Source organism: Myxocyprinus asiaticus, chromosome 18, assembly GCF_019703515.2.
Source record: "Myxocyprinus asiaticus isolate MX2 ecotype Aquarium Trade chromosome 18, UBuf_Myxa_2, whole genome shotgun sequence".
Taxonomy (NCBI): domain Eukaryota; kingdom Metazoa; phylum Chordata; class Actinopteri; order Cypriniformes; family Catostomidae; genus Myxocyprinus; species Myxocyprinus asiaticus.
In genome coordinates this window covers 34400778-34428492 of record NC_059361.1, presented here as the reverse complement: position 1 = coordinate 34428492, position 27715 = coordinate 34400778, and the positions used below count along the sequence as shown (strand labels likewise).

Below are 27715 nucleotides of genomic sequence, written 5' to 3'. Positions count from 1 at the left end.
ATTCAGACTTCTGAAATATACTTTTGAGATAAGGTCACCATCCACTGCCACTGTATGTGAGTAAAACCTTTTTTTTCCCCACCCTTTTTGTACCGTAAAAAAAAAAAAAAAAAACAATCATGAGGTTAGAACAACACGAGGGTGAGTAAATAATGACAGAATTTTATGGGTGAACTATCCATTTAAGTACATCATTTCCTTCCTTCAAACACAAGACAAATGAAGAAAAATTTGCATTTTGTAAAGCAATACAATATTCTGTACGCTGCTATCCTGAGTATTTTGCATGAAGTTTAATACAAAAGTTATTTTAAAAAGACAGCTGTCCATTAACAAATATTATATACACATTACAGTGCTTTTTTTTAAAAAAACGAAATTGTCAAATTTTTTTTTTCTAAAATTAATATTCCAAATGATGAAACAATTTAAGTTACCCAGCACATTTTTGAATACATATAAAGTATACTCAGTGCAATCAACTTTCCATTTATGGAAAAATAATAACGGAAAATCAAAAATGTGTATGTGTGGGGGAGGGAGGGACCTGGTCCTTATTTACAAAATGAGATGATGCTAAATATTCCTCATATAACATGATTCATACACAGTCAACCGAAGCCTTTTGTAAATGGCACTGTACCCATGTCAGAAACAATCTGGGGGAAAAAAAAACTCTCCCAAATATTTGTATGTATTCAGTGAATGCCACATGTTTTCCATAGTTCCTAAAGTGGAAGCTTTGAAAATGTAGTAAACAAGTCTATCTTTACTATTTAGAGTACCTCAGCATCTGTGTGTTTATATACAGTTATTTGAGTATGTACAGCGTTTTAATGTCTCAAACAGAAAAGTGGAGTTTGGTCATATTCCTCTCATGCATACAGTGATGTCTGACTAGCTCATCTGAGCGGGCAAACTTCTTCTGACAGCTGGGCCAGCGACAAGTGAACGGCTTCTCACCTGAGAAAGAAAATACGGGAACACAAATTTGTAAGACTTGTTATATTCTCAGGTCAGATGAAATTGATACATATACAACAAATAGATCAAATCATTTTTGAAAAGTTTGAGACAAAAAAAGGTTTACGCACTTGGTTTTACCTGTATGTGTCCGAGTGTGGGTCTTAAGATGGTCTGAGCGTGAAAACTTTCTTTGGCATGTCTTACATTGAAAGGGTTTGTCTCCTACAGGACCAAAGAGAGCAGGAGACAGAGAGACTATGGGCTTCACATATTTAGGTGCACTGAGTAATATTTTGTTTACGTTATATGCTGACACCTTGCGGCGTAGGCAGATTCATGCAAGAGCAAAGTTCTCAGTTTTCGATGTTGTTGCAAAAATGTGCTAAGTTGATTAATTTATTCCGCAAGTGATTACTGGCAATAGCGGTTCTAGCTTGTATGGCACCCTGGGTGATTGTAAATGAGAACGCTCCCAAAGTTGTTGACGTGGGGGGTGCGCCCCCTCGTGCCATCCACCCCCCGCAACATGCCGCCCTTGGCAACTGCCAATGTCGGCCATGCCTAAATCCTCCACTGATTACTGAGATAAAGCCAGTAGTATTCAGCATGCCAGCACTCGTGAATTTCCACCCAGCAAATATGTAGCCTAAAATAAAGCAGTTCTATGGGATCAAAATCCCGTCAAAAGTATTGCGGTCACGGATCCAAAAATAATGTGTTAATCAAAATAATACGCGTGAATCAAAAAATAAGCGCAGATTTAAAAAAAATAAGCGCAAAAATAAATAAAAAGTGCAGATCAAAATAACTAACGCAGATCAAAAAATAAGCATGAATCAAAAATATATAAACACATTTAAAATATGCTGCAAAAAAAAACAAAAACAGAAAAATTAAAGCAAAGTCACCAGAACTGCAAACAAAATCATGTTTTTCTTGGTTATATTACTGTTTTTTGTGCTCTCTGACAATTTTGCTCATATTTTCATTTATTTATTTTTTTTTTATTTTTTTTTTCACGCTTACGCTGTATTTTTCTTTGCTTTTGTTTCCAAGTTCTGCGCTTGGTTTTCCAAAACTTGAGAGTAGAGTTTCATGTAAATCAGGGGGCATTTTGCATCCCTTTTGGTCCACTAGTTCTTGATGGACAGCTCCTCCTCTAGCCAGTCATTCGAACAGGAGAGGTGACGTCACTCCAATGCAACTCTGACGGCTGCTGCTCAATATTATATAATTATAATTGTGGTTGATAGATACGCTGCTTGTGTCTGTTTTGAGTATTTTCTGCCAGCTCTAGGAAGCAATGGTGTTGTCCGCCATTATCATAGTCCATTAACACATATATCGTGTCAGCTGAATTTAGTTAGCAGTGTTTTAGTTTAGGCATTATTTAAGAATTCCTTGTTTGTTGGTTATTGGCTGCATATCTGAAAAAACAAACAAAAAAAACAAGGCTGGGTCGGTGTGGATGTTTGATGCATGTTTTTACTAGCTGTACCAATGTAGTGGCGAATTCAGAACCCAACTTGATCTGCTTTTCCATGTTGCTGAATGTGCCGTTATGTACTGATCCTACGTTGGCATTGTTGGCATGGCTACATGTAGTTTATTTTTCCATGATACTGCAGTGATATCAGAAACAAGTGACCAAGCGTCCCCACGTCAATAAATAATGCAATAAAGTTTGCTTGACATTGGACGTTCTTTATTCACAAATAGTCACAAATTTAGGGACCGTCTCTAAAGATAAAGCAACATTGGAGCATACATATCCAAACATTTCCATAACATAGAGTATACAACTTCAGTAACATTTGAAGCAAATTACTTACAGTCATACAACTAACTCCAAAGTGTGCATGTAGGTGTCAGCAATAATGCACAGACACAAGCAGCGTATCTATCAACCACAAATAAAATAATATTGAGCAGCAGCCGTCAGAGTTGCATTGGAGTGACGTCACCTCCCCTCTTCGAATGACTGGCTAAAGGAGGAGCTGTCCATCAAGAACTAGTGGACCAATAGGGATGCAAAACTGAAACTCTACTCACAAGTTTTGGAAAACCAAGTGCCGAACTTGGATACAAAAGCAAAGAAAAATACAGCGTACAAAAAGTGTACAAAAAAATGAAAATACAAGCACAAAAACAGTAATATAACCAAGGAAAACATGATTTTGTTTGCAATTCTAAAGACTGCTTTAATTTTTCTGTTGTTTCTTTTTTTTTTCTTTTTTTTTTAAGCATATTTTAAATGTGTTTATATATTTTAGATTCATGCTTGTTATTATTTTGATCTGCGCTTATTATTTTGATCTGTGCTTTTTATTTATTTTTGCGCTTATTATTTTTTTATCTGCACTTATTATTTTTTGATTCACGCTTATTATTTTGATTTACGCTTATTATTTTTGGATCCGTGACCGCAATACATTTGACGGGATTTTGATCCCATACAGTTCTTTCTCTAAGACTGACAGGACTTGAGTCTTCATCTCACGTGAATTTTAAATACATCATGAATCTGAAGGTGAAAAGTTGTGTAACCTGTGTGTCTGCGCTGGTGTCTCTTGAGTTGATCAGATCTGGAAAACCTGCGGCCGCATTCTGTGTAGTCACACTGGTAGGGCTTCTCTCCTGCAAATGCAAGACAACGGTATGTCGGTGCAGTCCAGATCATACTGTTTGAATAAGACTGTAGCTACTCTTTGTCACTGACCACAAAGAGGTGCCTTTTGAATCATGTTGAAGAATTTTCTTATATAGTTTAACTCAAAGTGTAATTAATCTATGGCCGATAAATTTGTCTTTGAAAAATGCTACATGCTATGAGTTCACTGTTTTGCTCACTTCACAAAAAATAATTTCAGCTCGTCTCTTCTTTAAGCTTATAATTTTATAAAAGCACTTACATTAATTATTCTGTTTAAACTTGTGTATTATTTGAGCTGTAAAGTTTTTGTTTTTACAGCCATTTTACGGTTTACGCCATTACTTTGTCAAAAGTTGTAAAATTGCATATAACTTTACAGAGAAAAGGTTAGTAAGCGATTTTATCACACTAAAATCATGTTAGCATATTGTTTACGTCTTGTGGCTATACTTTTGAAACAATGAGTATTTTAACAGTTTACAGACAGTGTTAATCTCGTCAACAAAATCACAGACGAAAGCGTTAGTTGATGAAGGTTTTTTTTACTTCGTCAACAATAATGAAGGCGAGACGAAAAAGGCGCATCATGACGATAATTAAACTATTTTATTAAAGCATACTATTGATGAAAATATGACGAAATAAAAATTATACTGCAAAATATTAACAGTGCAAGATATGAAAAGAAGAAACATCTATAGGATCTGTATATACAAGAAGATATTAGATATAGATTCATCTAATCCATTAGTATCTGACTAACTGGGGCCCAGGTCAGGAAGCAGACAAACTGGCTTATCCAAACGTCTGCTAGCTGCCTTGAGATGTCACACAGGTCACATAAATTACAACACATAGAGACTATATCACCTAGATATCATATAGAGACTGTGTCTGTTCCCTGAACTACCAAACACAAACCCCTCAATAAATCATTTAGAAAAAATTAGATTAAGGTCAAACTTGAAAAAACAAATGTTGAAGATAAACATCATATAAAGATAGGGCTACTAAACATTAGATATCTTTCAACCAAAGCACTAATTGTAAATGAAATGATTACAGATCATAGTTTGGATGCGCTCTGTTTGACTGAAACCTGGCTTAAACCGGATGAATATATTCGTTTAAATGAATCTACTCCCCCAAGTTATTGTTATAAACATGAGCCTCATCTGAAGGGTCGAGAAGGAGGTGTTGCTACAATTTACAGTGACGTTTTGGGTGTTTGAGTATATAAATTTAAGTCTTTTGAACTAATAATGCTTAACATGACACCAAAAATCTCTGTCGTCTTTTGCCCTTGCTACAGTATATAGATCACCCGGGCCTTATTCTGATGTCCTTGGTGAATTTGCTAATTTTCAATCAGATCTAGTAGTTACTGTAGATAGAGCTTTAATTGTTGGTGACTTCAACATTCACATAGATGATGAAAATGACACATCGGGATTAGCATTTATCGATATTCTCAACTCTCTTGGAGTCAGACAAAATGTGACAGGATAATCATATGCTAGATTTAAATCTGTCATATGGAGTTGATGTTGATACTATAGAAATTTTACCACAGAGCGATGACAACTCAGATCATTACTTCATCTCTTGTATGCTGCCATCAGCTAATGTTACTCAATCTACACCACGCTGTCATTCAGGTAGAACTATTCTTTCGACCACAAAAGATAACTTCACTAATAATCTTCCAGATTTATCTCATATACTCAGTAAGCCAAAAAGTCAAGAAGAACTTGAAGTAATAACACAAAATATAAATAGAGTCTTCTCTAGCACTCTTGATAGTGTCACCCCCTTCAATTAAAGAAAAAAGCCCCGCACCATGGTACAATGATCACACTCATGCTCTCAAGAAAGCAGCTCGGAAAATGGAGCACAAGTGAAAGAATACAAAATTAGAGGTATTTCACGGTGCATGGAAGTATAGTATCTGTAGCTACAGACAGGAACTAAAAGCTGCCAGGTCAGCATATTTTAGCAAACTCATAGAAAATAACCACAAAAATCCTAAGTGTTTATTCAGTACTGTGGCTAAATTGGTTAGGAATAAAGGCTCGACTGAACCAGATATTCCATCGCAGCACAATATTAATGACTTCATGAATTTCTTTACTGATAAAATTGAAATCATCAGAAATAAAATTGGAATTATGCAACAATCTGTCACAGTACTTCAGAAAACAGTGTCTCATAATTTTCCTCACTGCAACTTCAATCCTTCGCTGTCATAGGTCATGAAGAGCTAACAAAACTTATCGAAACATCAAAAGCCACAACATGTATGTTAGATCCAATACAAACTAAGCTCTTAAAAGAGGTATTCCCTGTAATCTCAGAACCTCTTCTTAATATTATTAACTCCTCGCTATCCTTAGGACATGTCCCAAGAAACTTTAAAATGGCAGTTATCAAACCGCTTATTAAGAAGCCACAGCTTAATCCTGGAGAATTGACTAATTATAGACCAATTTCAAATCTGTAAATACTAAAAAAGGTAGTGTCCTCCCAACTATGTTCATTTCAGAAATAGTATATTTGAACAATTTCAGTTAGGATTTAGGCCCCATTACAGTACAGAGACTGCACTTATCAGAGTTACAAATTACTTGCTCTTATCATCTGATCACGGCTGCATTTCTCCTCGAGTGCTTTTAGATCTTAGCGCTACCTTCGACACGATAGATCACGACATTCTCTTGAATAGGTTGAATTGGTCTCCTATCTAGCAGACCGCTACCTCTTTGTCTGTGTAAATGAGGAATTGTCAAATCAAACAAAAGTTAAGTATGGAGTGCCACAGGGATCAGTTTTAGGGCCTCTTCTTCTTATATATGCTTCCCTTGGGAGATATTATCAGGAATCCTGGAATAAGTTTCCACTATTATGCCGAAGATACCCAACTTTATATTTCTTTGAAACCAAATTAAATTTCACAGTTCTCCAAAATAGCAGTGTATCAATGAAATCAAAGTTTGAATGGCCAGAAATTTCCTTCTACTCAATTTTGACAAAACAGATGTACTAATTATTGGACCAAAACCTCTAAATAAGCCACTAAAATATAATTTGACTCTTGATGGATGTACTGTTACATCATCTTCAACAGCGAAGATATTAGGTGTTATATTTCATATCAATCTGTCCTTTGAAAATCTAATTTCCAGAGTTTGTAGAACAGCATTCTTCCACCTCAGAAATATTGCTAAGTTACGACACATGCTCTCTGTTTCTGGTGCCGAAAAACTAATTCATGCTTTCGTGACCTCAAGACTAGATTATTGTAATACATTACTGGGAGGATGTCCAGCAAGTTCAATAAACTTCAATTGGTTCAAAATGCAGCAGCCAGAGTGCTGACTAGAACCAAGAAATATGATAATATTAGCCCCATTTTATCATCGTTACATTGACTACCTGTTAAATTACAAATTAATTTGACAAAACTACATACAAAGCTTTGAATGGTCTATCTCCGCAGTACTTAAGTGAAATTCTACCACGCTATATTCCATCACGTTCATTACGGTCGCAAAATTCTGGTCTGTTCATAGTTCCTAGAATCCCAAAATCCACAAAAGAAGGTAGATCCTTTTCCTATTTTGGCTCCTAAATAATGGAATAGTCTCCCTAACACTGTTCGGCATGTAGACACGCTCCCTCAGTTTAAGTCTCACCTGCATCACCTTGGTGGAATACATAGACTATTGTTTAATTGCCAACAAAACCCTTCATCAGCCATCTAACAAAGGACAATGCATCTATGTGAATTTATGCAGTTAATCCAGGATGAACTTCAAAGACATTAGTCATTAATCTTACAGTTCTTACAAAATCTTTGTTTAAACACTGACCCTTAAGACTTGCTTAGTTTAATAATTTTAAACTATGACTTGTACTACACATAAATAACTAATATTGGCATTATATTCATGTTGTTTAGCCAGAGGGAAACTGGCCTCCACAGCGAGCTTGGTTTCCTCCAAGGTTATTTTTCACCATTAACCAACATCTTATGGAGTTTTGTATTCCTTGCCTTTGGATTGCTCACTGGGCTTCTTACAATTATTATTGAATTATTTAATAATTTATTTTTATACACAATTTATAATCATATTTAATCAAACTACACAATGATGACTCTTATATGACTTTATAGAGATTACAGTTTCATTTTCTGTTAATGCATGATTTTCTGTAAAGCTGCTTTGAAACAATGTGTGTTGTGAAAAGCGCTACACAAATAAAAATGACTTGACTTAATAATTGGGGATTTCTCCGCATGAGCTGCATGAGTTGAACACAGGCAAAATTAACTGCTTCAGAACGGGGTAAATACCTCATTCAAACGCATCCTATTTATACATGATTTTAATCACTATAGTAGCCTATATCTACAACATATATGTAATATAACAACTAGCATCTGCACAGTGAAGCGAATGAACAGGAGAACTTGAACTAAATAATGCGTTAGTCAGAATATGCGTAATTTGCATTGCTTAACTTGCGTTGTGAATACACTGTTTCCGTAAGAAACACGCTACACGCAATGTAATATCATTTCACAGAAAATGAATAAGTCTCTAAAGCATGAGGAATTCAGAGTACAGTAGGCTAACTTCTAAAAAGTATCTAATACTTCAGTCTATTCATAATTATTTTAGGAGCTCAGTTTTATCCATAACAAGGACAGTAGGCTATGTATAGTTAAATGTTAGAAAATGTTTATACATTTTTCCCTAAATGAAATTTAATCCCTTGATTAAAGTTTGGTCTGTTACAGTTTGACACACTCTTTTTTGTCCATTTTGCACATCGTCGTCAACTAAAACATTTATTTTCATCAGACTAAAACTGGCAAAACTGATGAATATGAGGTGACGAAATATTTACTAATTTTAAAGGACATTTTTGTCAAAAGACTAAAACTATAACTAAAACAAAAAACTGTGAAAAAATTATCTGTTTACATATTGGCCCAATTCAATTCACTTCCATAAGTGCCTCACTGTACCCTAGATTTTTTTATTTTTTTAAAGAAAAGTGGGACAAGGCAATATTATTTTTGTTGTAATCAACATTATGCCACAAATGCTGTCGATTGATCTTAACTTGTATTGAACTTGGAATATTCCTTTAAGAATAAACAACTGAAAACCCAATAGAGCGCAACAGTTCATTTTTTCCATAGACGAATTTATTTTTAACGATAACTTATAAACCTTTAAAGACAGACCTACCGTTAACTCTTAGGTTGTTCATCGATGTTATATGATTCTGCTGAAGCCATCTGTCTGTTATTCCAACTTCACTTTCAAATCGTGTTTATTAGCGGAATTCATGGTAAACAACTACATTACCCACAGTACAGCAGAGAAAGATCCACCAATCAGTGCGCAACAAAGCCCTCGGAGCGACCGCCCACTCCCATGACGCACTGTGAATGACGTAATCGAGTCTCTTCACCCTTAAACTACATATATATTTGTACATATCAGAATATTTTGCAATAAACGTAAAATATATTGTTTCTAAATTTATAATCAACAACCTGAAATCAATAGTTTCAAATATTCCCATAGTTTTTTATTCAATGGCATAATTCGCAATGCTTTATGGGATTGTGCCCTCATTAAAAAGACAGTAAGTACACAGTTTTGTACCATGGTCTTTTTGTCTGATTTTCAAATACTTTTTTTCCTCAAAACAAAGTTTGTGATTTACCTTGCAGCTGGTTGATTTGGTTCATGGCTTCAACTCTTTTATGAATGATTTATTGAAAAGTCTATGGAAGAAATTAATGGGAAAAATACTTCTGGATCCCAGAGAGCTGAATAAGTGGGCGGGCACTGTTGCACTCTATGCTGTGGGGGCTTCTTGCTTTCTCCACTCTTTGTATGATTGGATAAAAGATAGTACAGTCATGTTGCCATGGATACCAAAGCAGTCTTGCCCCCTAAGCGACCCCGTGTTCAGTATGAGTAGGGTAGTGTGTATGTGTGTGCATTTGTGCTTTACACATTCATCATCATGGTTGTGAATCACTGTTATCTCACTCATACTGTCACTAGAAAAAAAAGTTAGACATTCCTGAGAGATGAAATTCAAACATCCAGGGACAGAATCCTGTAAATTAATGTTTTCTGTGCTGAACTTTTCTCGTCTTCTGATTTAAGTCCCTGCCACCAGTGTCTGCCAACCTCTATTATTGGAGGTCTGAATAATAAATATATTCATATATGAAATATAGCTTTGTTAAGCACAAATTACAACATGCTGCCCAACATAGTAAATCATACCTGCTCCTTTTTTTAAAAAGGAAGAAAGCAAAGACCTAAACCAGGGGTCTCCAACCTTTTGCAGGCCCTGTTACATATTGTATAAAATGTTGTGTTATATGTTAAGTCTGACCTATAATAAAGTGTATAGTAACACATTACTACATTTAAAGACTTTATTATGATGCTTAGATTTCAAAGCAATTAAAATCATCTTTATTGGGTAATTTACCCACACATTTGAATAAAAACACTGCAGTTTCAAAATTCATGTTTGAGGTATGACTGTGTGTAATTTATGTTGTAGAACAAAATGTCTATAAGTAAAAAAATCTTTAAGTAATGTTTACCACAGACCTTATTTTACTCATAAATCCAATACTGCCATTATAAAAACCCATAGTAAATTCCTGAGGAACCTATGGCGAATTACCCTTCCAGTTTCGCCTACAAAGACATCATGGCTAAACAGCTCTATTGGCATACCCCCTATTGAGACCATGATAGCACCCTTTTTCATTGTTTCTTTCATCATTATGATTCTAAACCAGAAAATAAAAATTTGTGTCAGGCTGTCAGTCATATTCTGCACAGTTAAACTCACCTGTGTGTTTCCTTTGGTGCATCTGCAGGTGGGACAATTTGAAGTATCTCTTATTGCAGCTGGCGTATGAACACTTGAACGGACGTTTCTCACTGGTCTCTGATGATTTCACAATGGAGGGAGCAATGCCTGGTACTCTCCGTGCATCCTGGAGAAAAAAAAAGAGAGTAATTGGCAATCAACAAATCTTTGTTTGCCAATTCTGCTGAACTTTTGTGTCCCTGTTTGTTTTAACATTACATTTCCCAGTTACCAACCCCTGGCTCAGTTCTGCATCTGACCAAACCCTCTTATCTAGTGGCCTGTTAAACGTCAGTTTAGCTTTTAAAAGCATTAAGGGGAAGAGGGGAAAGACACGAGAAGGTCAGATGAAGCGAATAGTGAAGTAAATGTTCTAAACATACTGTACTGTATACACATACATACATATGTACTGTTCCCTGGACAGTCTCAGCTTTCTAAAGCTCTGATGGATGTTCTTTAAGAGTTTATGATGATGTATAAGTGGAGACCATGGGCTGACCGTGGAAACTCGACCGTTGCTGCTAATGGACACTAAGAAAGATGATCGCTCCTGTACTCTGACACAGAGGGGCCAATTCACAAAATCACAAACCACCTGCAATTAATATTAGCCAGGTGTTAAAGGAGTTCAAATAGCACTGCACCATGAGTATTTATTTTAGTCATTGTAAGTCATTGTCATTCTGTTCAATGCAAACACGCCTCCTTCCAAAGGAAATTTGTACTTTAGGGATAAAGATGGATGGATGGATGGATGAGCGGACGAACGATAGATAGGTGTGTGTGTGTGTGTGTGTGTGTGTGTGGGCAGGTTTAAGTGGTTTACGAGGACTTTTTTTTTTAGGTTACAAACTGGTAAATACAAGGGTATTATGCTATAAATGTGGTTTATGAGGACATTTCTAGTGTCCCCATAATTCAAATCGCTTAAAAAACATACTAAACGATGTTTTTTTGAAAATGTAAATATGCAGAAAAGTTTTTTGTGAGGGTTTAGGTGTAGGGTTAGGGTTTGGGAATAGAATCTGTAGTTTTTACAGTATAAAAATCATTATGTCTTTGGAGAGTCCTCATAATGATAGCTGCACCAACATGTGTGTGTGTGTGTGTGTGTGTGTGTGTGTGTGTGTGTGTGTTGCAGTCAGTCACCCACCCACCTGTAGTCCAGTGAGCACACCATGTGTGTGCATGTGATACTGGGTTCTGTAACTTAACACCACAGGAGCCGCTCCCACAGAAGGTTCAGTCTCATAACTCGAACTGTGACTGGACAACAAAACCAGACAAAGAGACCAGTCACAAACAGAAGAGAGAAAGATGGAGAGACTAAGCACAAAGACAGAGACCACTATTATATCAGACAAATACGGCATAAAATGAACTCTTGATGACAAACATGAACAAATGGAGTTACATTGCTTTAATATATAAAGATAAACTTCATTTGAACACATTTGTCAATTATGGCGCTGCAACATATTACAGTAACTATTTCTTCTTATTAGCAAGGTAATTGTGACGAGAAGGAGGGCGTGGCTGGGCCGTGAGGATGCACGCCTGGTGCTGAGTTGCCCAATCAGCAGGAGAGAGGTAGAGGAGGAGCCGGAGATGCCAGAGAGAGAGAGAGAGAGAGAAATGCACGCGGCCACTGTGTGTGTGTGTCAATGTGTTGTTATGTTTCAGTTTTATGATTAAAGTCTTTGTGAGTGTTAACCCGGTTCCTGCTTCCTCCTTTCCCTACCGAACAAGAGGCTTGTCTGCCACAGGGATGCTGTCAAAGTTTAAAACTGTCATAACTGCCATAAATGATAGCAAAGTAGGGCTGAGTGTCAGGAGGGTGATTTGTCCATGTGGCCAGAAATGGATGAAGTGCTGAAAAACGTTTCACATCCAGAGACTACAGAATCAGCCATCAATAGCCTAGTCCTCCTACAGCCCATCCATTCATTTTTTTCAGTAGATAAACACCCAGTTTTCATGGCAATGAGGGTTCAGAGGGTGGATACCAAATCTTTTATCTGGACAGATGAATTCTGTCCAGCATCTCAGTCACCTATTTCATTTGCATAGTTTACCTACCACTCAATCATCTCACACAATATAATACACCAAAAAAACAATACTATAGAATTTTCACCTCTGCCCTTTAGCCAGTAACTTCATTTCAACATCTCTCTGTCTCTCTCTCACACACACACACACTTTAACACACCCAGGGTCAGACACTTTATCTGGGTTGGACTGGTTGACTGAGCAGGATCTATCCCTATCTCATCCTCTGCTGTCACCACAGCATAATTCCTGCTCTTAATTCTGTCTGAAACATTTGTTTAAAAATGCTCTATATCTTCAACTCTCAGCCCCTCTTCTTTCTTTGTTTCTCTCCCATCAGACCTATATGAGTGTACTATATACACTCACTGAGCACTTTATTAGGGACTCTATGGTCCTAATAAAGTGCCAAACATTGTCTTCTGCTGTTGTAGCCCATCCACCTTAAGGTTCGGCTTATGGAAAGGAAAGGAAAGAAAAGGAAAGGAAATGAAAGGAAAGGAAAGGAAAAGAAAAGAAAGGAAAGAGGTAGGAAAGGAAAGAAAATAGGTCGGAAAGGAAAGGTTGAAAAGGAAAGAAAAGAAATGGAATGTATGGAAAGGAAAGAAGAAGAGGTGGGAAAGGAAAGGAAAGAATTCACAATTACAGATCAACCCTGTCACACAAACCCCACCAACCATCTAGTAGAGCTGGAAATGTAGGGACAGATCATAGAGACCTTTGAAGCACAGTTCTTGATACGGGAGAGTCTTTACCTCTTAATGCTGGGCGTCAGTGAGCTGACGGGGTTCCAGGTCACACATTCCAACTGGGATGCCATTTGGTACAGATTATCACTGCCAAGGGAGAGGAGACAATACACAGGTCACATGATCCAACTTTCATTTCTCAGCTTCTAAAGAAGCACAAAGGTTTTAAAAAGGGAATAAACAAGCCAAAAATAGAATGGAAAGAAAGAACACATAAAGAGGTGATGAACTATTTTATTCTAATTTTGTTTATAATGTCAATATTTATTAATGCTGTTTTATTTTATTTTTTTCAGAGTGATTAAGTGCACATTGTCAGCATTGCGGTGTGCTGATGCTGCTTAGTAACCACCACTGATTTATAAACAAGGGGGTTTTTTTTTAGGAACCAGCTAAACTAGTAACTTGTTTGGCACTGTGGAAACTGCTTCTACACACATTAATACAGTCTCCACATGCAGTGAAGAGCCATCTTACAGCTCACTTACAGGTCACATGTGTTCCTAACTTGAGAGTTGGGTTCCTGGCACAGTGATGCAATAGTGTGATATCACGTTGATTTCTTGGTATCATGGGCAGGGAAGGGTTTGGGGAAATGGCCTTGACTCATTTGCTGTTAGTCCTTTTACTGTGGGCTAAAGAGGCAGTTTCTACCAGGGCCACAAATTGAGTGTGTCAAACAAACAAAAAAATAATGTAATGTTAGTTTGTAAAAAGTATGTGACATTTAAATTAAATAATTCGTTAATATTCCTTAATGAAAGTTAAGCTATTACCTACTATAACTATTATAACTACTACTACTACTACTACTAATAACAACAACTAAAACAACAACAATTTATATTTTTATAATTAACTGAATATTTCTGGAACTGGATAGTTAATATATAATTATAATTAATTGCTTAAAAATAACTTGAGACCCATATTATTATTATTATTATTTATTACTCTAACTATGGTATCAGTGTCATGGTGATGTTAAATTAGTCCTTCATGGCTGGCTGGCATGTTGCTTTCCAATAACTTACATTCCATTACAGCTCATACCAGTATTTTGAAATGCAAGAGACAGTTTCTAGGCCAAACTTTGTTGATGAAATACATTCTGGAATTTCCCTTTTCGTTCCCCTGTAATCTGGCTTTATCGCCAAGAGCTGGAGGCTCCGGGGTCACCGGAACACAGTGCAACAGTACCAGGTTTGTGTGTGTGTGTGTGTTTTCTTATGATGACTCCTAAAGGCATTCCAAGCTCCAGGCAGCAGTTTTGTGTTTACAGTGAGGAGGGGGCAGATTGGGGACACTCCGTCGGGTCTTATCAACCCTGGTTCCATTATTTTGGGTTCTGTGTGAACTCCTTTTTCTCTAAACAACATGAAAGCAGTATTTGAATGTGCGCTGATCCCTATGGCATTGTTGGTGAAAATGTGTAAATTGTGTTCTTTTCCATACTTTTTGTTATAATTTAATTTTCACACCTTTCTCAATGACCAGACTTACACATATATGAAAATTCCAAATAACATCAGAATTTGGTCATATTCTGATTATGCAAGCTTCATGTGTTAACCCGATTGCCATAACCTGATTAAGACAGTATTCAGGTTTCAAGAAACCAGAATTAGACAGCCTGCACATGCCTATAATAAGAATTCCACTGTAACAAAATATTAGTTTACTCTAAATATGAGTGCTGTATGACACAGGCAGTCATTAAAATTTATCAAAGAAATGCAATTTTGAAGCGAGTCAAAAATATTATTTTTAACAAATATTAAAAGAAATGAACAATGAAAAAGTCTCATGACCTACATTTTGCAAATTATTACACTTTTGTTGGCTATTGTCAAAATGATGCTTGTAAATTAATGCATTGATTAAATTACTGTGCAGAATTACTACAGATGAATTTAAATCAATGGCAAGAGCGAGCGTATCCAGAATATCAACAAAAGAATAGCAGGAAAAAAACATGCATGTCTTAGTTTATTCGGAATATGCTGATTACATATATTGAGGAAATATTCTAATGGGCGTAAAGATTGTACACAATTTTTTTTTATTTTTTATTTTTTATTTTTTTTTATTTAGACTTAAACAGAGCATGGACCTTAATCAAAAAATGATGCATGTAAAGTGGTCAATGTTAAATTAGCTTTTAGTAATTGTGGCATGGGGGGGCGTGGTCATGTGTCTTGTCTGCAGGAGAGGGAAAGCAGTAAGGCTCGTCACCTGGGTTGTGATTACTCTAACACCTGTCTCTCATTATAGTGATGGCAGATGGAGACCTGCTAAGGCCCGCCAGAGCAGCAGAGGGGAGAGAGAGAGTGGCCCAGAGAAGTGGCGGAGGAAAGACCCGCAACAGAGACTGTATTTTAGAGAGAACTATTTTGAGTTGGCCACTAGAGCCGTTTTTGCTCTGGGGTCTGACCGACCCGTTGCTGGATGGCCTTTTTCAGGTAGCTGTAATAAAGGAGGCTGGTGGTGGGAAGTTGCTGTGCCGCTAGCTGCGCCTCCCCAGAGAATAAGGGCAACAGGCGGGCCACCCACTGATCGGAGGGCCAACTACATACCTCAGCTGTCCTCTCGAACAGGTCAAGTAAGGCCTCCGGGTAATCATTTGTCCCCATCTTCTTCAGGGTCACAGGTGGGGTAGGCTCCGGGGAGATCGTAGCGTCATCCTCCTCTCTGGCGATCAGGCTCCGGAGCACCTGCCGGTACTCCACTTGTGTCTGAAGCAGGACTTGGAAGCGCTGTTCCTGCTCCAGGCGTACTTCCATGAGGGCTTGATGCTGGTTCTGCTGGTTGCTGGTGAGGGTCTTGTAGACTTCGCCTAAAGGTGAGGACTCCATAATGGCGTTCTCCTCCAAAGCTGGGTTTTCACACCACAGTGATAAGGACAGGTTCGTGGGCAATGGTGGAGTCAGGAGACAGCGAACAGTTGAGTGTTTATTCACACACACTTTAGCAAAACACACACAAAGCAAAAACGGCTTTAGTGGCCAACTCAAAATAGCTCTCTTTAAAATATAGTCTCTGTTGCAGGTCTTATCGCTTTCCCTCTCCCGCAGACAGACACATGACCACGTCCCCCCATGCCATAGTAATGATGCTCTTAATCTAAAAAAATTAACAAAGGGGGGGCCTGGGTAGCTCAGCGAGTATTGATGCTGATTATCACCCCTGGAGTCGCGAGTTCGAATCCAGGGTGTGCTGAGTGACTCCAGCCAGGTCTCCTAAGCAACCAAATTGGCCCGGATGCTAGGGAGGGTAGAGTCACATAGGGTAACCTCCTCGTGGTTGTGATTAGGGGTTCTCACTCTCAATGGGGCGCATGGTAAATTGTGCGTGGATTGCGGAGTAGCATGAGCCTCCACATGCTGTGAGTCTCCGCGGTGTCATGCACAGTGAGCCACGTGATAAAATGCACGGATTGACTGTCTCAGAAGCGGAGGAAACTGAGACTTGTCCTCCACCACCCGGACTGAGGTGAGTAAGCACGCCACCACGAGGACCTACTAAGAATTGGGCATTCCAAATTGGGAGAAAAGAGGATAAATAAAAAAATAAAACTAATAAAACTAACAAAGGACAATGCATCTGTGTGAACTTCTGCAGTTAATCCAGGATGGACTTCAAAGACATTAGACATTAATCTTAAAGTTCATAAAAAATATTTTTATTTTTAAAACACTGGACATTAACGCTTATTTAAATTATATATTTTAAACCATGACTTGCACTGCACACAAATAACTAATATTGGCATTATATTCATGTTGTTTAGCAAGAGGGGAACTGGCCCCCACAGTGAGCCTGGTTTCTCCCAAGGTTATTTTTCTCCATTAACAAACATTTTATGGAGTTTTGTGTTCCTTGCCACTTTTGGCCTTCAGCTTGCACACATGGGTTCTAAATACAATTATTATTTAATTATTTAATTTCTATACACATTTTACAATCATATTTAATCAAACTACCCAATGATCACTGTAAGACATTATAGATATTACAGTTAAATTTTTTGTTTTTGTTAATGCTTGATTTCCTGTAAAGCTGCTTTGAAACGATGTGTGTTGTGAAAAGCACTATACAAAAAAAAAATGACTTGAATTGACAAAGCACTCCTCTCCTGTTCTTATAATGATATTCATTAGAATGTATGGCTCTATCTTTCTTTACCTTCCCTTCCCCTCTTCTCTCATGTCTCTGGGGAGAGCCAGGCAGGGAATGGAACAGGAATTTGAAGGAAACGTGCAGTAGATGATGCAAGTGTATTTTGGCTTGCAGAGAGCTGCTGTGCAGTTCTTAACCTTTGTGTAGACATCAGTGCTCACTGCAGACTTACTGAGGATTTATCATCTGAGCCATTCAGACTGGGCCTCACTGACACTGAATTCAGTCACTCACATACTGTAGATTTACAAAAACAAGAGGGGGTAGTACCACACCAAAAGACCAAATCAGTGACATACTCTGAATTGTTATAGTAGATGCTGATAAACAACACCCTACATTAATTAGTGTATTATAATTCCTTTTTTTGTTCATGGGATTCTACTGCATGAACCACACTTTAGAAATTATTAATTATTAAGAGTGTGACCTTGTTAAAAGAACAGCTGTGAAGCTGCTACTCTTCCCCCAAAACATATTTGGACACTTTGGACTAGGGTGACCAGACGTCCCTTAAAAACAGAGACAGTCCTGATTTTACAAGTCATGTAACGCTTTTTCAGTCTTAACCGAAATGTTATATGAAACATCGCTGTGCTTCATTCTTTTTCTGTCATGAGAAAAAAAGCGACATGTAATGAAAGAATTGTTTATTTCTGCAGTTAGAATCAGTGGTAATTTCTCAGAGCAGCTCCCAGTCTGTGCTAAACATTTCCCCTCAATGCCCCCTCACACCTCTGCTGCTATCTGTCTGCCCATAAGAAAAGTCTCCTAACCTGCTGGAAGCCAAAAACTGGGAAGGGATGAATGATATCCCATACATACAGTACAGGTCATGGTAATCAAATGGCAAACTAAAATGCGTCCTCTTCATATAGCCTACTACATCCTCTCATCTGACATAAGCTACAGTCAGTGTGATCACACACATGTACCAATGAGCCATGTGGATATTTTTCATTTTGTTGAGCACAACGTTACAGAATTGCAACCCCTTAATGTAGCTGTTACTGGATTATTCATCGCTCCTCACAAACTGTGCAGCAAAAATGGAAAGTAGTATGTTGTGTGTGCTGGGCTTTGTTTGTACTGTAAGCTAATACTGGGGAGCTGTTAAAGTTAAAACATTAACTCATTTAAAATAAGGATTTTCATCCAGTAACTTATCTTTATCAAAGTGTCTATTTACACTGAGTGCAAATAGCCCATCTTGTTGGCAGAGGCTATTTACACTAACTCCACCCACCACTGCTCAGACCAAACTTAAGACAGCCATGACAGATTTATTTGGGGTCAACTGCTGATCAAATGAAGGCAGGCATATTTTAATTTTTCACAATGGGTCAGAGACATTAAACTGATTAACGGGTTAGACATTTAGTGGATTAAGAGATTGGATAACTAAGTGACTATTTGCACTCCAATAGTCTGGTGGAAACAACAATTTTACAACAAACTGCACCCCCCTGTGTAGCTGTAATAGCTGTGGGTGTAATGATGGTATGTGTATGCATTGTCACGCTGGAGAACTGGGTTCAAATCCCACCCCTAATGTTTCCTATAATACTTATAGTAATAAATAAAAGAGATTCCTCGCAGTGATTTGGTCACAGTTAAGGTCGGGGAGTTGAGAGAAGTATTTGATCCAGCTAAAATTAACCATGGTTTTACTGTAGTAATATTGTAGTAACCATGTGTTTTGATGGAAACTATATAGTTCTGATGTACTAACCATGATGTTACTACAGCAACATGTTGTTAATAGTAGTTAATAGTAATCATGTTTAATTTTGTGGTTACTATGATTTTACTAGAAGATACCATGGTGATACTACAATTACTGTAGTAAAACCATGATTAATTTTTGTAAGGCAGGGGTAGGGGTTGTGTAGGGTGTCTGTGGGACTCCAAATAAACACAATAAAAATGCTGCAGTGATGCCACTATACTGTATGTTATTATTTAAAGAGGGGTGTAAGAGTATCTGCCACTATTTGCACTAGAGTGCAAATAGCATCTAATGCTTTTTGCACTTAGTGCAAAGAAGATGCTTTTTGTTGCTTTTCACACTTAGTGTAAATAGCATCTACTGCTAGTTGCTCTTAGTGTAAATAGCATCTATCACTATTTACACTAAGTGCAAATAGCCTCTGCCTATTTGTATTATCAATAGCACACGTGAACACATTTACTTTGAGTGAAATTACTATGTATTCTGTCAAATAATATGAAACGAATATGAAGCTTTGATACATTTAATGTATAAAGAGCATATTTAAAATAATTTTTAATCGTATTAAGACATATTTAAGTTGTGCATATGTCTAAATTTATAGTCTGTGTATATTCGGCACAATATTAAGTGTTTGACATCTATCGATCTGTCATATGTTCTGTACTGCATCTCCTGCACACACTATATTTTTTATAACCTATGTTGTCAGGTTGATTATGCCATATTAAATAATATTTTATAAACTTCAATTAAACCAGTTAATTTAGATGTCACCACAAGATGTACATTTTAGGTTGCTGGACATAAAATTTTTACAGTGTATTTTCAATTAAGAAAAAATACATTATAAGCTATTATGGGTAACACATTAATGTTTCTTTTGTTAAGTGTTTTTAAAGGGGTTCATTAAAGGAATTGCCCACCCAAAAATGAAAATTCTCTCATCATTTACTCACCCTCATGCCATCCCAGATGTGTATGACTTTCTTTCTTCTGCTGAACACAAACGAAGATTTTTAGAAGAGTATTTTAGCTCTGTAGGTTCTTTCAATGCAAGTGAATATTGACCAAAACTTTGACACTTTAAAGTCAGAATAAAAGTAATCCATACGACTACAGTGATTAAATCCATATCTTCAGAAGTGATATGATAGGTGTGGGTGAGAAACAGATCAATATTTAAGTCCATTTTTACTTAAATCTTCACTTTTACTTCCACATTTCGAAAGTGAAAGTGAAATTAGAGATTTATAGTAAAATATGATTTAAATATTGATCTGATTCTCACCAAAATTGATTGCATTGTTTCAGACGACATATATTAAACTACTGGAGTATTATAGATTACTTTTATGCTGCCTTTATATGATTTTTGGAGCTTCAGAGTTCTGGTCACCATTCACTTGCATTTTATGGACCTACAGAGCTGAAATATTTTTCTAAAAATCTTAATTCGTGATCAGCAGAAGAAAAAAAGTCATACAGATCTGGGATGGCATGAGTGTGATTACTGTAAATGCTGAGAGATTTTAATTATGTGCTAATAGGTCATTTACAAATGCATTATAAATCAATGATATGTGGTTATAACAACATACATTGAAAGGGTGACTTTCATGCAATACCTGCCAAATAGTGAGTCATTTTACCTCATATGTTACAAATGCTTACTAACACTCAACATTAGTAACCTATGAGAATGTACCTTAATGTAAAGTGGACACACATAAAGAAGGAGCAGCCCACATTAGAAACCTATGTACAGTACATAAAGTTCAGTATGGTTTAGTGTTCATCAGGCTATATTATATGAGATATGGTATGAATGAGCAAGAAGACCTGAAAAGTGTTTTTGTAGAGGACTTTAGATAACTAGGAATAGGTATGTTGGGACACATCTCATAGTAGCACCATTCTTTTGACACCGACATAACAAGGAAAGTGACAACACAAATGAGCCACGATATTACAGTAATTATGACATAATCCCTCCTTTTCATCTCACTATAACAATCAGTTTTTTCTGGATTGTGACATAAATCATGGATTAGGGCATTTTTAGTTTATGATTAATATAAGCATGAATATGTGTATTTATAAAGCATTTATAACATTTAAGTTAAATGCTCACTATTTGGCAAGTGTTGCATGAAAGTCCTAATTTTTATACATGTTGTTATAACTCCATATCAATGACTTATAATGTACTTGTAAATGACTTATTGGTCATTAATGAAACCCTTTATAAACGCTTTATAAAGGGAACATTAATGTAAAGTGTTACACTAATCATGTAATGCTTATTTAGCTCTCTTAATACACTGGAAGCATTTTGCCTAGTGTGTGTAAGTGGTAAAACATGGTAAAGAAGGTACCTGTTGAAGGCATTTCTCAAAAGTAAGGTCTGACTGTCAGGGGGACTGTGGCACCCATAAACATTTGGGGTGATGGGGTACTGCTGCTCACCTGCATACACACAATTCAAAGCATAAATAGATACTACAATTTACAAAACTCAGTGAACATAATTCCACCATATCTGAGTAATACTGACCAATAAACAAAAAAAGTGAGATCTAACATATAGTCAGCACTTAGATAATCTTCTTCAAATAGTTCATACTTCTTTTTTCCTGTTTACGTGTGAAACAAAGCATTTTACAGGAGAACTAACAGAGAGCTCTTGTGGGGGCAGCTAGCAGAGTGTGGCCTCATCTTTACTTTGATTATCCAAACAGCTCAGAGCTCCCTGAGACCATAAAGCAGTCACCAGCTCCTACCTGAGATTCAGAGAGGACTCTAGTCATTCCTTCACAGGGCAATAGATGGGGAATCAGTCCCCTGGCAGCGCTAAACATTCCTCTCACAATCCACTATTCTGCTTCCTCCTGATATAACAGGCCCGAGAAGAGGGGCGTAATTCATGCTTTATGAACTTTGAAACATACACACTCTGCTGAGTGTTTTGACATATATGAGAGAGGGTGAGGTAAAAATGAGAGTAAAATGGAAAAACATATATAGAATATTTACTGCCCTGACATTAAAACTCCATTTGACACGTAACCTCAATATGATCTTTGTGGTGATGGCTTTAGTTCCTCTACTAACTGAAGATATAGTTCACTCCAGATAGAAATACATTTTATTCATCATACTATACTTGTATACACACTCATAAATCCATTTTCCTGCACAGTACACAATATTAAAAGTGAAGTGTGGTATTTCTGCCTCACAAGTGGCACCTAATGGAATTACAAAAAGAACTATGGCTCACTTATAGTAATATAGGCATATAAAACTGGGATAGGAGAAGGTGCACTGATAATGTTTTTGTAATCATATTGTTTTAACAACATCTTTGCTTCCATCTATTTAACTTGTCACAATGATATCTGTCATTTCTACTCATTTTTATATCAAATTTCACCTTGAATCTCTTCATCAGGAATTTAATTAAAAAATGTTGGTTGAGACTTTGGAACCACTTCATAAAATTTAAAGGCAGCAATGGGTGCAAAAACAATGTATGCAACACATAGGGGTGCATCAAATCATCCCAACGGTGGCTGTTAAATGGCCAAATGTTCTTACATACTTACATTAACATATTTACAGTAACTAAGTGGTATGACATTTTTAACAGTGTTGTGGCAGGGCAGAGGGTGGGGCCGTGATTCTGCACACCCGGCCCCTACGGCCCGGCCCCGCCCTCCACCCTGCCACAAGTGTATTTTAACATTGAAAAAGTTACACAGAACACCTTTTATGAATTTAAAGTACATTATTGCAATCATATGCAACCTGATCTCATGAAAATTACATGACTGTGGCGACATTTTTACAAAATTTAATTTCACGGTTCATTAAACGTATTGCGACAGTTCCGAGGTGAAATATCTATTGTGTGTCACTAAAAACTAGTTAAAATTTCAACAAAACAGATGAAGTTTTTAAGTTTAATCCTCTATGGAGTTTTAAATCAACAAAACCTACCTAACTACCCTAAACCTTAAACCTCAACATAACCAGTAGTGTCATAAAAAGCAAATGTGAGATGAACCATCATTTTTACAGTGCTACTTTTGGCTTACATGACATCGCACATGCCTTTCAGGACTTCTATCACATTCACTCATTTGTATCGCAAATGCAATGCTCAAACAAGCTTGTAAATGTAGCTGGTAATATGATGCATACATTAAACTGGATCGTTTTACTATAGGTCAACATGATCACACGGGAAGTCGGTATGTTGTTTCCAAGAGTTCCGGTACCCTAGGATCAGCCACATTATGCCGACTCACTGAAAAGCACCATCTCCTACCTGACTTTTTTTGCATAGGCTCCAACGTGTTCACCTTGTTTACTTTGTGGCACAACTGGAAGCACATTGCATCAGCAGCGTCTTAGACCGGGGTTCAGATCCCGTGTTGAAACCATGAAGTAATCACGTTGCATAATCACTGATGAGCTGATGGTTAGGTTTAGGTTTGGGATTTGGGTTTGGGGGGTACAGTTTATAAAATATCCATTCCTCTTCACTGTATTACACCTCTTCACTGAAAAAACTAGTTTTTGTCGCCCTATCGACATTACACCCAGAAAATGGAGCTCACATGTGCTCATATGCTCAACAACATTACCGCTTTGGCCACTGAGGGAAGCGTTTTTTTTTGTTTTGTTTTTTTGGGGGATTTTTCCCCTTTTTCTCCCACTTTGGAATGCCCAATTCCCAATGCGCTCTAAGTCCTCGTGGTCGCATAGTGATTCGCCTCAGTCCGGGTGGTGGAGGATGAATCCCAGTTGCCTCCGCATCTGAGACAGTCAACCCGCGCATCTTATCATATGGCTTGTTGAGCGCATTGCCACGGAGACATAGCGCGTGTGGAGGCTTCACGCCATCCACCGCGGCAACCACGCTCAATTCACCATGTGCCCCACCGAGAACAAACCACATTATAGCGACCACGAGGAGGTTACCCCATGTGACTCTACCCTCCCTAGCAACCAGGCCAATTTGGTTGCTTAGGAGACCTGGCTGGAGTCACTCAGCACGCCCTGGGATTCGAACTAGCGAACTAGCGAACTCCAGGGGTGGTAGCCAGCGTATTTTACCACTGAGCTACCCAGGCCCCCACTGAGGGAAGTGTTTTGAATTTCGGTAAGCACAGACAGATTTCAGCTAAAGAAAAGTCAATCTACTGTTTCCATTTTCACTGTGCGATCATTTTGCATATGTTAGTTAGTGTTTTGATGTTATACGATAACATTGTGCAAGGAACAGGGTGAAAAGTAAGTTTATGAACTGATAATCTGCTTTTTTACCTGTAATTTGTGTGAGAGTGAATAAAAGTCATTGTTGTTGTAGCACCTCTAGTGTTCATTTCACCAGGAAACTGTCACAATATGTACAAACGAACCACGTAAAAATAATTTTGCTATCCTTACCCATGGTGCTTTGCGGGGACATGGGGTCCTCGTGTTTGAAGGCGTGGTTGGGGAATGGTGGAGTGTGGTGTGCTGGTGTATTACCATAACAGGGAGCTCCATCTAAGGCAAACGTACCATAACCTGAGACAGGAAGCGATAGAAACAGGGGAAAAGAGTGAATGAGGCCATTAGTGTTTGTTTATTCTCAGTAACATCCATGTTTTCTCACAGGATATACAATCAAGGGCACAGATTTGGCTTGAACATTGGGGGGTTGCAGCGTGAAGCATTTACCCATGTTTCCATTGATCACAATATAATAATGGGGGGGTTGTACTTGCGTGTTTTGATTATTGGGGGTTACCTCCCCCGCATCCCCCCAGAATCTTCGCCCCTGTGTACAAGTATCTCAGTTTACTCCTTTGTCCTTTCCATTTATTTAATACAGACAGGAGAGGAATGCCAGCCAGTTATTTTGTGTATTCGAGTTTGCTGACATTCAGTTGGTTAACATGGATTTCAAGGGCAGGGTTTTGGAGAGGGAACGTGTGGTTGAAGAAATTGGGGTGGAAGTTGGCAAAATTGATGACACAAAAATGGACTTACTATAAATAGATACTCCTAATAAACTGCAAAATTATATACAATATACATACATCCCTCACCATCATATGTAGCATTCATCTGGCAAGGAATCCTGCTTGAGACCAATAAGCTTTTATAATGAATCACTATGTCATTGTGACTTTTCTTAAAATTGAGCTAATGATAAATGATAGAAGAAAAAGATACTGTATATTTGTAAAGTCTCAGCAGTACTGTGATTTAAACATGCTGACACCAGATATCTGTGTTCTCTTGGGTTTAAAGGAGAGGAGATGGTTCTCATGGTGCTGTAAGTCATCAACAGAAAGAAAAATAGAGAAAAATAAGAGATACAGAGGCTTGTATTTAAGCATATGGCGTATGGTTCACCTCACAGATGAGACTTCCTGCCTTGGTTTTTTTTTTTTTTTTTTTCATAAATAAATAAAGAACAAGGATAACAGCCTCACTATGCTATGCAAATGACTAAACTGTTTTGTTAAACTAAACCTTTTTTTTTTTTTTTTTTACTTTTTTTTTAATCTGCTTTAAGTCAAAATAGCATTTACTGTTTTCTTATTCTTATTAAAAATAAATGAAAAATAAACATGCACCAAACAAATAAAGCTAATTGCTGTTATTTAATCATTCTTAAAACAGGTTTAGAGAATGTTTCAATAACGAAATGTTGTTTATTCAGTTTAAACTTCTCTAAACCTTGAATGAGAAAAATATATTACTTTAAAAAGTCTTCAAAATAGATTTCAGAACAGTTGTAAGAAGACTAGAAGTGCCCTTCAGATGGAAATCTTCAGATGAAAAGTTGAAGAACTAAGATATTTATCAAAGCTGACCCTTCAGATAAAAACCTTCTATCTAGTGTCTGGTTAATTATAGCAGCTAAAACTGAGCACTTTGGAAAAACAATGATGACTCTTGAGTAACAGTTGTAGTCTTTCAAAACAGTCATGTGCTTCTTATGGTCTTATAAATTAAATCATGGAAAATTCATGCAAAAAAATAGGTTTTATCTTCTACCTTCCCCTAATAAAATATTTTATTTTTCTTTGTTATCACATATGAATAGTTAGAGATATTTGATATTTGTAAGATATTTAAGATATTTCAATTCACTGATGTATTTAAAATCCATTAGGATATCTTTATTATACAAGAAAAGCATTTATAATAAAGAAAAAAAATAAACTGTTTATAAAATATACACAATGAAAAAATGTGAAGCTAAAAATGTGCTTAACAGATAGTCAGAAACATTATTTAACATGCCGGAATACAGGGACGTAGATTCCAGGGGGGATGGAATAATCAAAACAAGCAAATACAACACCTCCCATATTTATACCATGATCAATGGAAACATGTAAATTCTTCATACTGTAACCCCACCAATGTTCAAGCCAAATCTACGCCCTTCTCTGAATCAACCGGACTGCATTAGGTTTGTGACCCAAGACAGAGAGAATATGAAAATATACCTATGAGAGGGGCGGCTGTCTCACCCTGGTTCCACGGGGCAGGAGGGCTCTCCATGCAACCTGGCAGATAAGGCCCACCGGAGAACATCCTGCTCTGGCTGGAGGGAGAATCTGTGAAAGCCCCATGTCTGCAGCCTCCAGGTCCTGTAAGCTGGCCTGAGAAGTGTACAGTGAAGGCCCCTAAACCACAGTGGGGATCCTCGTGAGGGTCTGCTGCCCCCCAGCCTGGCTCCTGTTTGACGAATGAATGAGCGGGCAGAGATCCGTATGTGGAGCCAGGGTGAAAGTCCATCATTGGCCCCCACTGCGGTGCTCCGTTGACGGGTAGAGAACAGTTAGTGGTCCCCCCCGGCAATGTAGGGACTGCTGGAAGCAGAGTGCTCTGATCTCTGATGTCAGATCCCATCAGTCCACTAGACTCGGTCAGCATTTAGAAGGACGTTCTTAGTTCCAATGTTATTAAAACTCTAAAACAAAGATCTGTGGTAAGACTTCAAGTAGAGTGAAAAGGAATTCTGAGCTGAGAACTTATGGAAAAATAATAAAACCTCCTAAATCTCCAAGATATAGATCTTGGAGGGGCGTTCTGCCCCTGAAGAAGTCCAAGAAGATGTCCAGTCCAGCAGAGTGTGTGATTGGCCGAGATGGGTTCTGCAATGGACAGCCCTGATGAAGCGTTAGGAGAAAAGTATGGACTGGGATCGAGAGAGTTTTAGGTAGGAGTAACTTCACTCTCATACATTTGAGTGGGTCTGTTAGCTCTTAAACCAGCCCACCATCTCTGTAGGAGGAGTCACAACCCCTCTAGTTGTGAAAAAATTATTTCTTCTCAACCTTACTCATCTTTAACAGCACTTTCCATCCTCTTCTGACTAATGCCTTGTTAACATGTGTGTGTGTGTGTGTGTTTGTGTGTGTGTGTGTGTGTGTGTGTGTGTGT

General features: G+C 37.5%; 1 protein-coding gene across 5 annotated transcripts; it reads right to left on the bottom strand.

Annotated features, from left to right (window-relative positions):
• Positions 1-142: 142 nt before the first annotated feature.
• On the bottom strand, positions 143-27492 carry LOC127455761 (Wilms tumor protein homolog). Of its 5 annotated transcripts, XM_051723879.1 has the most exons (10): positions 27324-27492; positions 26776-27242; positions 24713-24835; positions 21634-21724; positions 13351-13431; positions 11701-11809; positions 10520-10667; positions 3514-3603; positions 1105-1188; positions 143-963 (listed from the first exon to the last, which is right to left on the bottom strand). In XM_051723879.1, the coding sequence occupies exons 2-10, from the start codon at positions 27203-27205 to the stop codon at positions 842-844; spliced, it is 1278 nt and encodes a 425-aa protein (XP_051579839.1). In that variant the 5' UTR covers positions 27206-27242; positions 27324-27492; the 3' UTR covers positions 143-841. The 5 variants fall into 5 exon arrangements, with proteins under 5 accessions (XP_051579839.1, XP_051579838.1, XP_051579841.1 ...); XM_051723878.1 differs by having other exon boundaries at positions 26776-27492; XM_051723881.1 differs by having other exon boundaries at positions 26800-27492.
• Between the last annotated feature and the right edge of the window lie 223 nt (positions 27493-27715).

Excerpts from the sequence above, each read along its gene's own strand:
- LOC127455761 (XM_051723878.1), bottom strand. The coding sequence starts at position 27,205 with ATGCTGACCGAGTCTAGTGGACTGATGGGATCTGACATCAGAGATCAG. Across the intron at positions 21,725-24,712 it reads GTCCCCGCAAAGCACCATGG|GTGAGCAGCAGTACCCCATC; the intron begins GTAAGGATAGCA and ends GTGTGTATGCAG. Across the intron at positions 1,189-3,513 it reads ACACCAGCGCAGACACACAG|GAGACAAACCCTTTCAATGT; the intron begins GTTACACAACTT and ends TTGGTCCTGTAG.